The sequence below is a fragment of the Lytechinus pictus genome, chromosome 17 (assembly GCF_037042905.1).
Source record: "Lytechinus pictus isolate F3 Inbred chromosome 17, Lp3.0, whole genome shotgun sequence".
Classification (NCBI taxonomy): Eukaryota; Metazoa; Echinodermata; class Echinoidea; order Temnopleuroida; family Toxopneustidae; genus Lytechinus; species Lytechinus pictus.
The window spans coordinates 3,771,224-3,787,882 of NC_087261.1; the positions used below are offsets into that span (position 1 = coordinate 3,771,224).

Below are 16,659 nucleotides of genomic sequence, written 5' to 3' on the forward strand. Positions count from 1 at the left end.
AACCTTAGCTTAGCCTAGGGTCTATAAATATTCGGATTGGCGGGTGACTTTGTTGTTTTCACTTTCAGAAACTGGATATTCGTGTAAATTATGAACAATAACAATTATTCATATACTGTTTATTGTTGTGTTAGATGACTGGAGAAAACTATAATAAACGATACAATGAAGGACATTGGTAGGGGTAAGAACAACGCTTGGATTTTTGTTCCCGTTGACAGGATAGGAGTCATCGGTATTTCCATGCCTTATTATAGGCCAGTTAACAAATTATTTGGTCTTCTTTTATTTTCTTTCAGAGATCTGAAGATGGAGAATATCATGATGGACAAGAAACGAGATAATGTGAAATTAATAGGTGAGATTACGATTGGTATAGGTCACGTTAAACTGCAACTACTTCTACAAGCTGCACAAGAACCCACATGATTGTCCCTTAAACGCTTTCTCAAAACGATGAACACTTCTCGTGCATTATTGTGTTTTTTTTATTGTTAAAAAGTTTGAGCGCGTAAACCAGCAGGATGGAGTATAATACGGGACTCCTTGAATACTACCACCCCCCCCCCCCACATCATAAATTCAATTCAATTCAATTCATTTATTTTCTCTTTCAATCTTTTTACACTTACAATGATAGTTCAATATACATATTTACAAAATATAACATTTAAATCATTTTTTATAATACAATAATACCATGACATCGAAAGGGAAGGAGACCAACTAAAAAGCAGAGCTTGTAGGGTGAAGGCTCCCTTTTATAAGCAAATTTTATGAATAAAATATAAGATAAAATAAAGAAATAAACAATATAATTATATATATATATATATATATATATATATATATATATATATATATATATAAAATGAATAAAAAATAAACAAATAAAAATAAATAAATAATAATTAAAATAAATGATTCAGTATACACTGTATACAGAAATCATAAAACGATTAAACATATATACAAAGAGAAATTAATAAACACATTTACATATTAAGTTCTGAATTACATTACTTTGGGAAAAAACGATAATCTAATATGAATTCAGAAGATATTTTTTAAATTTTCCTTTGAAATTGTGTATTGAATTACATTGTATAATATCCTTTGACAAGATTCATATGAAACACTATTATCATGAAGATGATTGTAGAGCTTCACTTATAATTTTGAAAATGACCCCCATTCCCCCTATCCCCTCCCCCACCCCTTGCCTCTACACCTTCTGTCCCCCTCCCCTTTCTCTTTCTCCTCTCTCTCTCTCTCTCTCTCGCTGTCTCTCCCTCCCTCTCGCCCTCCCTCTCATGCCATAGATTTTGGTCTTAGCAATCAGTGCGGACCCGATGAACTCTTCAAGACGCATTGTGGGTCGCCCGAGTATGCCGCCCCTGAGCTTTATATTGCTGGTAGAGACTACGGTCCTGAAGTCGATATATGGAGCTTGTAAGTGAAACTTTAGAGCCTCTCAAAATTATTTATATTCAATGTCAAAAATCATGTTCTAATATCTAACATAGTTGTATTACAGGGCACAAATTAGACGAATAAACTGTCATTTGGTTGACGGAATTACATACTGATAATTGCTATTGGAAATGACGGTAATTTTATGACAATATGTTTTTCAGTTACGGAAGTAAAATGTATTTTTACAATCTCCAAACATGAATAGGAAATGAATAAATATGTATTTTTGTTACATAAATCAGAAATACGTTAGTGAAGTCTGCAACAATGAAAACTGGATACATATTCCATTTAAGGTAACATCAAAATCACATCAATGTGGTGTAAACGAGTAGTCGAGTACACGTTCAGTAATGTTTTCATTGAATTATTATGTATTTTATTGCTTGTTCTTTTGTTTCAGAGGTGTGAACATGTTTGCCATGGTAACGGGTAAACTTCCCTTCACCACGCCCCATTCTGAGAATAGAAGACAATATCTACTCCTTCAGATCAGGAAAGGTTTGAAAGGAGTTCATGATAAAGAGATGGCCCACCTTACTGACGGTAAGAAAGGGAGTCATTTCAGGATTGGGTTGTTTTGTTGCCGGCTACGATAATCTACACGTGTATTTTTTTTCATCACAACCACGGATCTTCAATGGCTCCAATATAAAATCGGCATGATTTACTTCAAGGATTAGACAAGATGTGAAGCATATTTTCGGTGATGTAATGCCTGAGGGATCTATTGTACTTTTCAGCGTCATAATATTTTAGTAAATTTTCCCTGAATTCTAGTCGATAATCAGATAAAAATTTCAACACTAACCGTTTTCCAAATTAATAAATTGATAAGATTTATTTTTGTTCCCACACACTATTCCTCAAAATCGTGACGTGTCAAAAACCTAGCCCCCTTAATATCTTGCCTCACTACGAAACTTGATAAGATCGCTGTTCAATTAGTAAACGCTTTCGTGGGTTCAAACTTTGGTTCTAGAGATCTAGGGTTCTATTAGATTCTAGAGAAGAAAAAAATCATATTCATACTATTTCTACTCTTTTCATGTTTGCAGATTGCAAAGATATGCTGCATGGGTGCATTGAGCCGGTCCCTGAAGATCGACTTCCAATTCTAGATATAGAAAACCACGCCTGGATCACGTGTGAAGGCCAAGAACCGTTCTGTCCGTTCCAGGCCCCAGCCCAGGACCTGAAGTTGAGGGCAGAGGTAGGATTAATTTTATTCCAGAAACTAGAGTCTTACCGAGCATGGGGGAGATTGTGCCATTTTGCTCATTAACTTGTCACCATAGTATTTAATCTAGGTTTTGGAATATGAATAACATATGTCATGGTCAAGAAACGTAGCTATTCTGGAACGGATTATTTGTATAACAACAAACTACACTAGTCTACCCCATCCCATTAGTTAACATGTTAGTAGACTGAGGCTTAGAGTTTTCAGTAAAGAATATTTGATGGTTTGATCACTGCTGAATGAATGCATTGACTTGGGTTTACTATCTTCTCTACATTGTAAGGTGATTGAGGAGATGGCTATACGTCTCAAAGTCAAACCGGAAAAGATCCAGGATGTCGTCCAAGAGAACAAACTAGACGATGTGAGTGCCATCTTTAATATCCTCCTAGAGGAACATTTGATCAAGCAAGGTTTGTGGAGTGACGATCATACCAGACCTCCAACGCCATCTGAGAGTGTGCAGACGAGAACAGGTAGACGAGAGAGTAGTCACGCCTCCAGTACCAGACCCGGTAGCGCTTACACAGGTAATGTGATGTTGATAGTTGTTCCGCAAGGTATCTTGATACTCCTCCCCAGATCATCTTAGCCATACTCACAATTATTTCAAAAGTATTATTTAGAACCAGCATGTTATCGTTCATGTTCAAGTGAATCACCTGAAAAATAATTTACGAAGTCATCACTGTTCCTCCTCCCCCTTCTCCCCAAGAAAAAAATATAACCTCATCAGTTTCGTCACCCAAACCTTTACCCAGAAAGAAATCCTTTCAACCCAGATATATCAAATCAAAATGTTTTTTATCACCTCACAATCACCTGGGGCCCGTTGCAGAAAGAGTTGCGTTTAAACGCAAGCCAAAAAATCAATCGCAAGTCCAAAATGCGCGCTGTTGATTGGTTGAAAATCAAGTTGCGCGTGATTTTTAGAGTTGCGATTGATTGCAACTCTTTCTGCAACGGGTCCCAGAACTCCTCTCCGACACCCAAAATATACTTTACTAATTCATCACCTGCATATTCATTTTTGTCACCCCGGCTAATCTTTGTCATCTCATCTCTCACTTTAAACCTCAAGTTCGTCACCCCAGCTATCAAATAAATCTCATCATCGTCACCCCATCTTTTAATTAAAATCCCATCTTCGTCACCCCAGCTATCACCTAAAATCTCATTTTCGTCACTCCAGCTATCAGTAAGAATCCCTTTTGTCACCTCAGCTTTCAAATAAAATATCATATTTGTCACCCCAGCTATCACCTAAAATCTCATCTTCGTCACCTCAGCTATCATCTAAAATCTCATCTTCGTCACCTCAGTTATCATCTAAAATCTCATCCTCATCACCCCAGGTATCGACTAAAATGTCATCTTCGTCACCCTCAGCTATCAACTAAAATCTCATCTTCGTCACCCCAGCTATCAACTAAAATCTCATCTTCGTCACCCCAGCTATCAACTAAAATCTCATCTTCGTCACCCCAGTTATCAACTAAAATGTCATCTTCGTCACCCCAGCTACCAACTAAAATCTCTTCCTCGTCACCCCCAGCTATCAACTAAAATATCATCTTCGTCACCCCAGCTATCAACTAAAATCTCATCTTCGTCACCTCAGCTATCAACTAAAATCTCATCTTCGTCACCTCAGCTATCATCTAAAATCTCATCTTCGTCACCCCAGCTATCAACTAAAATGTCATCTTCGTCACCCCAGCTATCAGCTAAAATCCCATCTTCGTCACCCCAGCCATCAACTAAAATTTCATTTTCGTAACCACCAGCTATCACCTAAAATCTCACCTTCGTCACCCCAGCTCTCACATTAAATATTATATTCGTCACCCCTGCTCTCAACTTTAATCTATCTTTGTCACCCTAGCTTTCGCCTACGGTTCAGACTGTGGCATTCTCACAATTGTCCTATATGTTAAACTATCAAATTACAATTAAATCTCCTAGAACTTTGCCTATAATTCCTCTTTATGCAATACTATCTTTGTCCATTAATCTCATCTTAGTCACTCTAATTATCGTTTACATATTCATCTCTGTGTCACCATCTATCCCTAGATGTTTCTTATCATACTTTCGCCTCTTGTACACTCTGATATTACTCTCTCCGTCTCAAAAGTCACTATTCTCGCGTTAACGTCAACTATTATCGCCGTCACGCTACTCCTTGTTGTAGGTCATTTTCGTCAACCTATATCACCCATGCAAATCACCCCCTACAATACCACTATCTCTTCTTAATCTTCAACAGCTGCCTGTAAAAAGCTATCTGTCATGTGCTACTATTCCTCATTTGATCGTTATAATACTTATCAATGGCACTCAAGTGGAAAGCTCATTCAAATCAACACATTTTACTACCACACAAATAAAAAATATATTGTTTATCAATTGCAAACTTCCATTCTAATTTGCTTACTTCGTACCGAATGAAAATATTCCCATCTCCAACATGTCAGATATGACACCCAATTACCGTAATTGTTGTATTACTTACCACATTTTGTCTTGTTTTCACTTTGTTCTTGCAGATTCTATTGAAGGTGTAAGAACGCCCTCTGTCGTCACTATGGTGCGTCCTAGCTTAAAATCACCTGAAAGGTATGGAATATTTTTGCAAATCATGACTTTAATTAAAAATTTTCTCACTAGAAATTAAAAACATTAGCGATAATAATTTTTCACTTTCTGTTCCTGTTAGGAAATTTCTTTGCATTTTTTAAAAAATTTTCATATTAAACTTAATTTGTTAACACCTTCATTATCATGATAATTTAATATTCAAATAATGGTAATCAAATTTAAGTTAATTTTTTTTCTAAATTTATCTTTAGGAAAAATAAGAAGGTAGTAGATTTTGAACTGGACGTTGTTGAACAGGAGCCAACATCTTGGGCAGAAAGAACTGGGTAAATAGTTTAAATATTGTTTCTGTAATTTGAGATAATTCTATTTCTTTAATAGTTTCCATGAAATCCACTCTTGTATTTCATAGTATTAATTGTCTTTTGCAGTATACTTCAATTATTTTTTTCTCAAATTCTTTTTATTTTTCAGATTGCTACGTGACTTACCACCACTATGGGCGAAGGTGAGAACCTTCGTCATTTTTTTTTCTCCATTTTTTTGATTTCGTCCAAAGACTTTGGATGCTTCCACTTCTTTTGAAATTAAGAGCAATACAAAGTTGTTTTGATTCCCTGATTCTGACTTTCTGCTTTAAAATCTTAATTCATATTATCTTTAAACGTGTTAAAAGCTTTATTTTCCTGCTCGACAAAATTTATTTACCTCGTTACATTCATATTTTCTAAAGGGTTTGATGTCTGAACAGTTTTGTAATGTGTGCCTGTTTGCAGAAAACCCGCCCACTTGGAAATGCCACGACTGCAAACCGCGTCAAGGCAAGGACCTCCTACCGTGCAAATACTCCTGGAACGGACCTGCCGACCTCAGACCAAGAACACACCTACGCACACACTGATCTTCTACACGCATCAACCATCCATATCCTTGTACCAACCCCGTCTTTCGAGAGTCAGTCTACAAGCCAAGTGGACATGGACGACAACAACCAGTCTAAAGACCTAAGGGCAAGGTCGCCGACGAAGGCACCGACGAAGGGTTCTGTGAGAAATGGGGGAAAACCACGAGATGGAGCTGGAAAGATGCAGAAGACGTTTAAACAAATTACCAATGTCCGTGTTTCGTTCTTTGGATCGACTCTAGAGAAGGATGATGTCTTGCAGAAAGAGCAAAAGCAATCACTGAAAGAGAAGAGGAATCCTTGTTTAGATGGAGAGACTACTGCTGGTGCACGGGAGGTGAACGTTGTCGATATGTCAAATAATTTCACTGGAAAGAATCACAACTACCATGGGTACCACGTCGAGGAGACGCCAATAACTACAGATGATGAAGCTTCAGAGACACGCACGAAATCAGCCGATCCGGGTAAAGACAAAGCAAAGGATGTTCGGCTTTGTGTTGCCCATCGGGAATTCTTACAAGAGGGTCAATTACCACCAAATGGCAGACCCGCGGCCACGCCCTACAGCATGCCAAGATCACGTGACGCCGATAACGAACTCGTGCTTAGTACAAAACTGTATCCGCCTGCGCAAGAATCTCACGAACGTACAGCTAATAGTGAGGATGTGACTTCCCCGACGCCGCTGTCGTCGAAGAAAGATTCATGTAGATATATCTCAAGTTCCAAAAAGAAGGAGAGGTCTACAGGGGATTCATCAAGCGCTGGATCATCTTTACATGTCCTTTCTCCACGCTCTCTTCTCCATCCTTCGATCGCTTCAATACATGGCAAGAAAGAAACAGCCGCAATTCTGAGTAATTTCTTACGATGCTCTGAAGACAACGGGGGTCCTTACATGAGAGTGTCGACGAATGGCTCTCCTTTGAAAGCAAATATCCAAGGAAAGAAGAAGAAAGGAAAAAAGGACACGACAGCTGTGAGTTGTAAGTCACCAGAGCAACAGGTCTGTAGGAGGACTACGGTTCAACTGACTGATCGAGAAGTCAGAGGACAGAAGTTCAAAATGTATGATGAGGTCCCCCAAAAGGCTCTTCAAAAACGACCCATCAGGTAATTGCCCTGTATAATTTCGTCATATGAAACTAACATTAGCTTCTTCATTGACACGTATCCTGTGTATGTTTGTGCTCTTGCTTGGCCGGGAAGCAGGGGGGTTACTGCTTTCTCAGAGGCTTTATTTTCTTTTCTTGCCATTTTAGACATGTTAAACCCGTCACGGTTTGCTTGTCTCTTTGTGTCTATATGGGTTCAGCAGACACAAACAAAATAAGTGCAATTTCATTATTGTGAATCGGTTTCCCTACCTATAATCATAATGTTTAGCTGGGAATTAGCCCCATCCAAGGTTAATCTTTTTTTAATGATTAAATTATCCCATTGTCATTATAATTTTTAACTTTGAAATATTGGGACTCTGTGATATTTTCGTCGTAGAAGTAATAAAAAACACATTATACTTTATGTCTACTATTTGAAATACGTTTGTTCTTGCAGACGAACTCCTGATAATTCTCCCCGACATAGCGCCAATATTCAGTACCGTGGTTACCGCTCAGCTCGAGTTAGTGCCCACGTCCTCCCAGCAGAAGGTGCACCATCAAAATTCATCCAAAAATTCGGCGCCAATCGGATGATGCAGGGCGGCAAGGACGGCCATCGGTATTGCCGGGTTCCAAAGTTTGGTTTGCATGACAACGGCAGCTTCACAGGTAAGTACAGTCCGATATTAATATTCCATTGTAGATTTCCTGGTTTAATAATTCATTTCACGACCATGCATAGTAGTTGCAATTTTTTTCTTTTCAGTATTCAATGCACATAATCTATCTTATTTATTTTCTCTTCATCATCCATTGACTCTCAATTCCTTTACCTTTACAAATTTCCGCCTGCCTTGTCACTTTTTTGTATCCCTCCATTCCCAATCTTCCCTTTCTGACATTTCTGTTTCAATATTCATTTACCCCCTTCATCGTTCCTTTTCACCCCCCCCCCCCTCCCTCTGTATTTTCTCCCTCGTATACCCAACCTTCCCCTCATCATTCACTCTGTTTCATTATTCATCTGCGCATGTTTCTTCCTCTTTTTTTCACTATTACATTAACCTGCATGAATATTTTGAAGGCCAATCTCCTAGTCCTAACCGCATGCGATCTGCTACTGCTACCGCCGCTAGATCCACAAGCCCTCTACGGCGAGTTGTGGATATTTCAGAGCAAGCCATGAATAGTCTGGTCAATGAAGCCATTCGAGAGAAGGTAAGGGAATCGAGAGTTCAGGGCAGCATTTCATCAACACTTGTTGTCTGACAAGTTATCAGATCTGACAGTTTTCCTTGATTTTGATTGGCCGAGGAGCACAGTTCCTATGGTAACTGTTGGATAAAAAAGCACTTGTCAGATGAAACGTCCGACAGGTCCTTTCATGAAACGCTTCCTTGTAATGCAACATTGAATGAAAATGATAATAGTGTTTAGATGTACATTGCTTCGTTGACATCATCACTTCCCTTTTAACAACTTCGAGGGAATTTTGCTATTACTCAAGCATTGAATGGCCAAAAATGCATTGAAAAGGAGGGGAAATTACTTTCTTTTTATTAAATTTTAAAAAAATACAGAATTAAATCGTCATCCACTCAGCATAGCAAACCCCTGATGTCACCGTCTACGAGGGAAATTAGAATTGTACAGAATAGATGTTAATAAAATAAAGTTTAAAGAATATATAGGAATCAACGTATGGGTTGTACCCTTTTGGGATCTGTCATGTGGTCTTCATTCCGTTGCGAAACCTTACCGCAGTTCGAATCACTTCCTCAGCTTTCATCCAGTACTCACCAGAATTTGCAAACACATTGAGCTTGAAGTGAAGATGCGGATGACATGTATTTCGAATATGTTGGATGCTTCATTGCCAAAGTAACGGAATGAATATTATGGGCTCTCGCAATAAACCATGATTCTACCTCGGTTTTCGTCCAATGCTCGTTAGACTTGGCATACACATTGGGCATGGATTGAAGACATACAAGACAAATTTTGTAAAATTCTTCTTCCCTTATAACATCTCCCCCAATCTCTCTCCCCTTCTTCTTTTCTTAATTTCTCCAAGTAGAAGAGCATTCAGGATGATTCTGGTGGAGACATCGTCAAGTCCGTTCAGCGTCATTTCAATCAACGTCGCAAAGCCCAGAGACGGTCACCTGCCTATGAGATGTATACACGATTCATCCCGATACAGATATGCACAGAGACCGGCAAAGAAAAGGGTGAATCTTATTCGATTTTAACATTAGTTGAAACACCATGTCGTGTAAACATTTTGTCATGTTGTTTAATGTAATGTGGTGTACCACAAATGGGGCATTCTTCAAACAGATTATTTTACAAAATAACAAAACGTCATCATTTGCATCCCGGGAGCAAAATTCAATTTGTTGTTTTATTCTGACTATTGTTTTCGTTATTTTTGTCAACAGTGATTATGTGATTCAATAAAACATACAAATAAAAAAAACATTCAATTTGTTGATATATATATATATATATTTTAATCGAGAAAATTGTGAAAATATTTATCAAAACGTCGATATTCGGGTACCAATGTGACGAATTTGGGCTTCTGAAAGGAAATACCTCCATTTTCGAGGCTAATGGTTTGGTATTAATGTGCGAGCAGCACCACCAATGTGCTATGATGTGGAAATTTCAAAACCACATTTATACTGCGTAACTGCGACTTAATATGAGTCTTTAAACTTCCCATGTCTTTTTATCTTTCACCATACTCTCACATTCTTTATATTTCTCTGTTACCCCTCACCTGTCTGCCCCAACTCTCTCTCTCTCTTCTTCCAATTAGCACCCTCGTTAAACTCACTCTCTCACCCTTCTTTGTTCCTCAGGTATGATCCGTCCAAACAGTAGCCCAGTTCCCCGGCTGAACTCTCCCAAGGAGACCGTCTTCAATATCATGGAGACTCTGCCCTCCCATCCATTCCCTACTCCACCCCCGCCATCCTCCATTTCGGCTCCTCCTCCTCCCGTCGACCAGCCAGATTCTCCATTAAGAGCTGGAAGGGTTACCATGCCAACGGGTATCTCGAAGCGGAACGCAATGAGTGCCACGGATGCGAGCGACGCAACACCAGGGAATGTTGAGGTGGGTAGTGAATGGCTTTGGTGAATCCTTGCTCCATCAGCTAGGATGACATTGGTCATGTTGATTCATTGAAGATATTCGGAACCACGTTACTCTTCATTGTGAAATTATGACTGAAAAAGTATGTTTATGTTAAAGAATGGAGACAATATCGTAGCAGAAACATTTTTGCTTCTTTGTATCTAAAGATGTATTAATGTATTAATTAATGTATTAATTTTGATTAATTTGGGCCAATCGTGGCTAGTATTATTTTGCCGTTTTTGTAAGGCCCAATTTCCAAATACATTACAGTATACTATTTGATGATAAGTGTACATGACGGCCCTATTGTTCGAGTCTATAAAATTGAATTGAATTAAGGGGCGAGATAGAAATCAGAGATAAAGAATACGTTCATCATTCGTATCAATTCAACTGACAACACTGATATGATTTAATATAATAAACTAAATTTTGTTATCATTATCATTTTATTAAGGAATGGGACGCAACGTACCGGCTGGAGAGGAAAATAAGTGATACGGTGAAGGGAGCCACTTACGTTCGGAATATAAGAAACCAGCAACGAACGCAAGCATGGGTTGCTGATTTGGCATCAGAATTCAGTCCACGCATGGTCGCACAGCAATGAATATTTTATCGGGTTTTTTTTTCCGTACCCCAAAATGTGATTTTGCAGACTTTGAATCATTGGAAAATCATGTCGTGTTCTATACTGGAACTGTTACCTTTACAGTTAGGGGATATATTGAAAAGCATTATGGTTGCCGTCTCATTTCTCTGTCTTTCCTTCATTCTTTCTTTCCTTCCTTTTTTTTTCTTTCTTTCTTTCTTTCTTTCTTACTTTCTTTCATTCTTTCTTTCTTTCTTTTTTTCTTTCCTTCCTTCGTTCTTCTTTCCTTTCGTTCTTTCTCTCGTTCGTTCTTTCTTTCTTTCTATCTTTGCTTCTATGTCCTCTCTCTTTTCCTGGAGCCATTTTGATAGAATTATGAGACAAAACAATTACAGGAGAAACGAAGGAAACAAGATGAGACTAGTCATGGGTGGATTATGATGGCACTTTTATATGAAGTTAGCTCTCGGAGATAAATTGAAAGTGAGTGATTTTCTCGTAGCAAGATCAAGACCATAAGAGAACAGCAAGAGAGTTTGCAACCCAAGTTATCTTATGTTTTCTTCTTGAACATTCATGGAAAATTGGAGTTGTAGAACGGGCGTGGATTTAATGTAATCATGTTGAAACCATGTAAAGGATCACTGAGAAATCAGGTAAAGAAAGATAGCACATCATCCATCTGACCATGTCGGTGAGCAAAGAGAAAAAAACTCATCCGGTTAAAGGAGTATTCTTCAAGTTTTTGACCATGTTGATGTATGGCTTCTGGGGAATGTGTCATGAAGATTGTCAGGGACTTTCACCGACAGATGTTACAAGCTACTAGAAATCCATGTAGCTGATTGGCTAATAGCAACTTTGCCAGTGAAAATCACTGACAGAAATCTTCATGAAATATGCCCCCGTTGTTGATCATGTTGTAAGTAATTATTCTTGTTTTGAAGAATGGCTTCAAAAATTGGTAAAAAAAGGAAAAATATAATCTGGGCGTGCCTGAATTTGTCATTGTAGGCCTGTTAATGCCTAAAACCAAATCATGCAATTAGTACTCTGTAAACACCACTGAAATAAACAACACGTACATTGATATGAAGTACGACATGAGAAAACTACAAAAGTAAATAAATGAAGAAAAAATAAAATAAAATGGTTGTCGCTTATCTTTTGTTTTTGTTTTATCGTAACTTTGTTTGACATGCAAGACACAAGAAAAAAAAGTTAAACATCGCTATATTTGCGAGTTTTCTGTCGTGAATATATTGAAAAGCAAAACAAAACAACAAATAACAAGGTCATTATTTCAAACAACCCCCCTTGCTATAACTCCTATGTTTTTTTACCCACTTATTATAGTCTCTCTCAGAAAATGTCATATTTCCCCCCTCCCCTAGAGCCTTGACCCGCCTCTCATTGATAATGAATAAATTAAGACCGATTGATCTAATCTAGCCATTTTGTATACATTGCATTTAATGTTCAAGTGCGATATGTTCGAATTTCGGAGAGTTGAAGTATTCAAGAATGAGACAAAAAATTGTATTATTCCGTTGTCTGCTAACGGTAGACCTACTTTCAAATAAATGATCTTTGAAGAGTCTTCCCCAATATCCCTGATTCCAAAACCTTCAAAACCCTTCGAAAATATTGAGTGAATTACAATTCCATGACAATGGAAATGGAAAAATAATTACTCTTTAAATCATTTTATGATTAATTTGCTCCATTTACCCACTTTCACTAGAGCATGTGTGTTATTTTATTTTATTTTTTTAAATAGTTTTTATTGACTGACCACAGCTCAAATCATGTTTTCCCAACTTGATTGAGAATGAACTACAAGCAACTGACTCATCATTTCATGACTTCATTTCTTTATGATCTTATTCTTAGAACAGCATCACTTGGCTTCACTGCTTTACGATTTCTCGTAATTTAATATTGAACATAATAACGCAATAACAAAATAATAATTTCAAATAAATTCTTTGTGATTAGAAAGACCTCCATCAATTTACATCTAAAGCACCAAATGCCCAAAACGATTCCATGAGTCCAGGTGCGGCGGAACCGGAGGGGGGGGGGGAAATGAAATACCCTTTTTGAAGTGAAACATTATTAATACATTTTTTGTTAGAAGATCACAAGATTTGTTGCTCGGGCTTCGCGCTCGCATCAATTATTGTTTAGTATAAGGTATTCGTCCTGGCCATGGTTACGAAAATGCATTGAATGTCAAATTTTCAGGTTGGAATATCACACATTTTTGGCTCGTGTTTCGCGCTCGCATAGACTATTGTTTATTAAGGTAATCATTCTGTTCCTGGTTGAATAAAATGCCTAGAATGTCCAGTTTTCTGGTTAGAATATCACAAATTTTCAGCTCGCGCTTCGCGCTCGCATTGTTCGTTTGGTGAGATATGTAGCCCGTATCCTATTCATGAATCACTAAGTGCAGTTTTAAGAGGTTCCTTTTCTGGTCAGTATATTAAAAATTCAGCTCGCGCTTCGCGCTCGCGTTATTTCTTTAGTTAGATTCACATCCCTTTTTTCATGATTATACATAAACTGCTCGGAATGTTTACTTTTCATGTCCTACATGAGATTTCCAACAGTTTGAGCTCGTGATTCGCGCTCGCAAGTTTTACAACTTCAGATTTGAATTTTTTTCCAAACCGCTCGCTCACGAAAAATAAAACCGAAATATATATTTTATCAATCAGAAATTTCTTCAAAAAAAGCTTTGCTCAACTTAATTACTATAAAACACACAACTTCTTCACACATATGATAATCTCATGGTGAAAATATCCGTTTGCACCAAAATGCCCTTTTTGGAATATAAGTGCCCTTTTCGGCTTTGACCCCCCCCCCCCCCAAACGAAAATACATTCCGCCGCCCCTGTCCATGACATTTACTTCGGCGACAATTGCTCCGCTCTAAATTCCACACACTAATCGAATGACCAACTTCAACTCTGGGTTACATACCTTACCCTAAACCTAACTCTTTAAACCTACCATAAAACCCTATTGCAACCCTAAACCTAACCCTACATCTTAGACGAAATTAAGCCCGGGGCATTATTGTTGCAGGAGCAAATGTCGCGTCACCGCCCGAACATACGGTTGCCATGACAACAGAAATGAAGGTATTCCATGACATAAATAGAAATGAAGGCAATCATTCATATAAGACAACAAAATACAAAACATTGAAATACAGTAAATCAAGTAAAACAATGGCAAGAACTTTAAATATATTTAAATAATGATTATCCCCCAATACAATGTCTAGTGGTCCCGAATAGGGGTTTTTCTCTCTGCTATGAACGACGGATTCAAGAACACCATAAATGTATTGAAAATGCCCGCCGAATGACAATGGGCAACTGGGAGGTCTATGTCGTAAATTATTGGTGAACCGGAACGGCAGTTTCGTCAAAAGTTTCGGAGCTGACGATAAAATGCAAATATGTCGTTTGTCCAAAGGCAAGGACGAAATTGCTGTTATGATTCATCAATTTTCGACAAAGACTTCTTGGTTGTTCTTTGTCATGAATGGCATGTGAAAATTCATTTTATCTGTTCTTGAACCCACTCTGTATGCTAAACATGTTCAAGGGCGGAAAGTGCGAGATATACCACTTCGGCCCTCTTCAAAAGTGTTACATTGCAAAAACGCCGGTGTTAATTTAAAACCAGCCAGGTGGGTGTTTCATAAAGCTGTTCGTAAGTTAAGAGCGACTTTAAGAACGACTGGTGATCCTTTCTCGTGGTAAAGGGTCTATTCATTGGCGATGGTTAAGCGCATAAGAAAGGTTCACCAGTCCCTCTTAAAGTTGCTCTTAACTTACGAACAGCTTTATGAAACGGCCCCTTGGTATCTAAATCGGTCCACACTAGAGTGTTGAAACAATACCGGTTTGGCGTTAGGCAAACACCAATTTGGCATTTAAGCAGCCCCAATTAGTGTTAAACCAATATCGGTTTGATTCTTCACTGGTGTTTCAACGCTTCTCTGGTGTGGACCGATATAGATACCAGGCTGGTGTCAAATCAACACCAGCGTTTTTGCAGTGTACATTTATCAAATAATGTGACACAAGGGCATACCCAAATAATCATCAGAACATATAGGAAAGTCATTGTGGAATGGTTATCGGAGGCGTGGACGATGCAACACCCAAAATGCCAAATCGTTATCACCGATCAGGAATAATTTATTGTACTTTATTCCAGATTGACTGTCTACCACTTCAATGCTTTAGATATTTCTTTATAGATCCTTATAGAGGCAAGTCATGACTTTTAATTGGTTCATGTGCTTGTATTCATTTAGGTGACCACCAATCTTTCTTCGCCTCATCACTCCTGAAATTGTGTGAGTAGTTACCCAAGAATTTACCATCTCTTCCAAGTCGAGTAGTAGGAAGCCCATCAACCTCACTCAGTTGAACGCTTCCAAATGACTTCGAGTTGGATGATGACTTCGACGGTGAAACCTTGCTGTCTGTGCCGGCGACCGGGAATCTCGGTTTAAACGACGACGTTGAGATGCCAAGATCATCATCACTCAGAAGAGCGGTCTTTGGCTTCTGTTTCGCTTGGTGGTCACCGTTTTGTGTGACTTCGTTGTCGCTGACATTGTTCGTTTTGGCACCTGTGAACTTGAAACGTCGAGTAGGTAGGTCAGTGGTGGCGTGTCGCTCGCCTGTTTCGATATCAAAAGTCGGGCAAACCCCGTGAAAGGTCATGATTGTTGAGGTAGCTTCCAAAACGCTTAAGTGGATGGAAAATTGCAAGCTGATATTTGTCGATATATTGACAATCCTGGTTTCACATTCCTGGGCTATGCCTTTCCAAGGACTGAACAGAAATGGATAATTGTCGAATTAGTCTATGTTGGACCAGCACTCGGCTCTTGCGTATTTGTCAGCCTAAACTACCCTTAGAATGCTTAGAATCACATAAATGTCCTGTCCGCACCGCATGACTCGAGTTTGTAACATACCATTTCCCAGAGTTCCCTTAGATTGTCGTGACTATGGTCACTCCATTGGTTCCAACTTCCAACCTCATTGGTGAATCAAGAAACGTTGAGAAAGTAACCCCTGTCTGGGTAACTGTGGCAAGAATCCTAGCTAGCTCTCCTGATCGAATGTGAAAACTAGTGCTGCCTCAGTGACGTCACAACGTCATTTTTTTCTTCCTGCTTCCGGACAGGCTCCACGCCAAGTCTTAATTGATGTTGATGAGCCGACGCGATCTTCGGAGAAGACCTAAACAGACAAAACAAATAAAACTATGTAATGTAATATAACATTTATGATTCATGCAGTCTTCTACTGAACACACAGCAACAACAACAACAACAATAATAATAATAATAATAATAGGCATTTATATAGCGCCATCAACCTACAAACAATCTATTCCGAGGCGCATTGTTCATTATTATTATTACCCCGGCTTTAGCTCGAGCTGCCTTTCAGCTATCAGTGCATTCAATGAATTAATCCTGCCAGGTACCCATTCACCTCACCTGGGTTGAGTGCAGCTCAATGTGGATACATTTCTTGCTGAAGG

The 16,659-nt window shown here is 38.5% G+C and overlaps 1 protein-coding gene across 1 annotated transcript; it reads left to right on the plus strand.

The window, feature by feature from the left end:
• Positions 1-165: 165 nt before the first annotated feature.
• LOC129279831 (serine/threonine-protein kinase MARK2-like) lies at positions 166-12,186 on the plus strand. Its single transcript, XM_064112155.1, has 13 exons — positions 166-358; positions 1,323-1,452; positions 1,880-2,022; positions 2,535-2,689; positions 3,003-3,249; positions 5,269-5,338; positions 5,572-5,646; positions 5,795-5,828; positions 6,097-7,340; positions 7,785-7,999; positions 9,408-9,561; positions 10,198-10,454; positions 10,936-12,186. Exons 1-11 carry the CDS (start codon positions 166-168, stop codon positions 9,422-9,424), a joined length of 2,523 nt encoding a protein of 840 aa, XP_063968225.1. The 3' UTR covers positions 9,425-9,561; positions 10,198-10,454; positions 10,936-12,186.
• Positions 12,187-16,659: the final 4,473 nt, after the last annotated feature.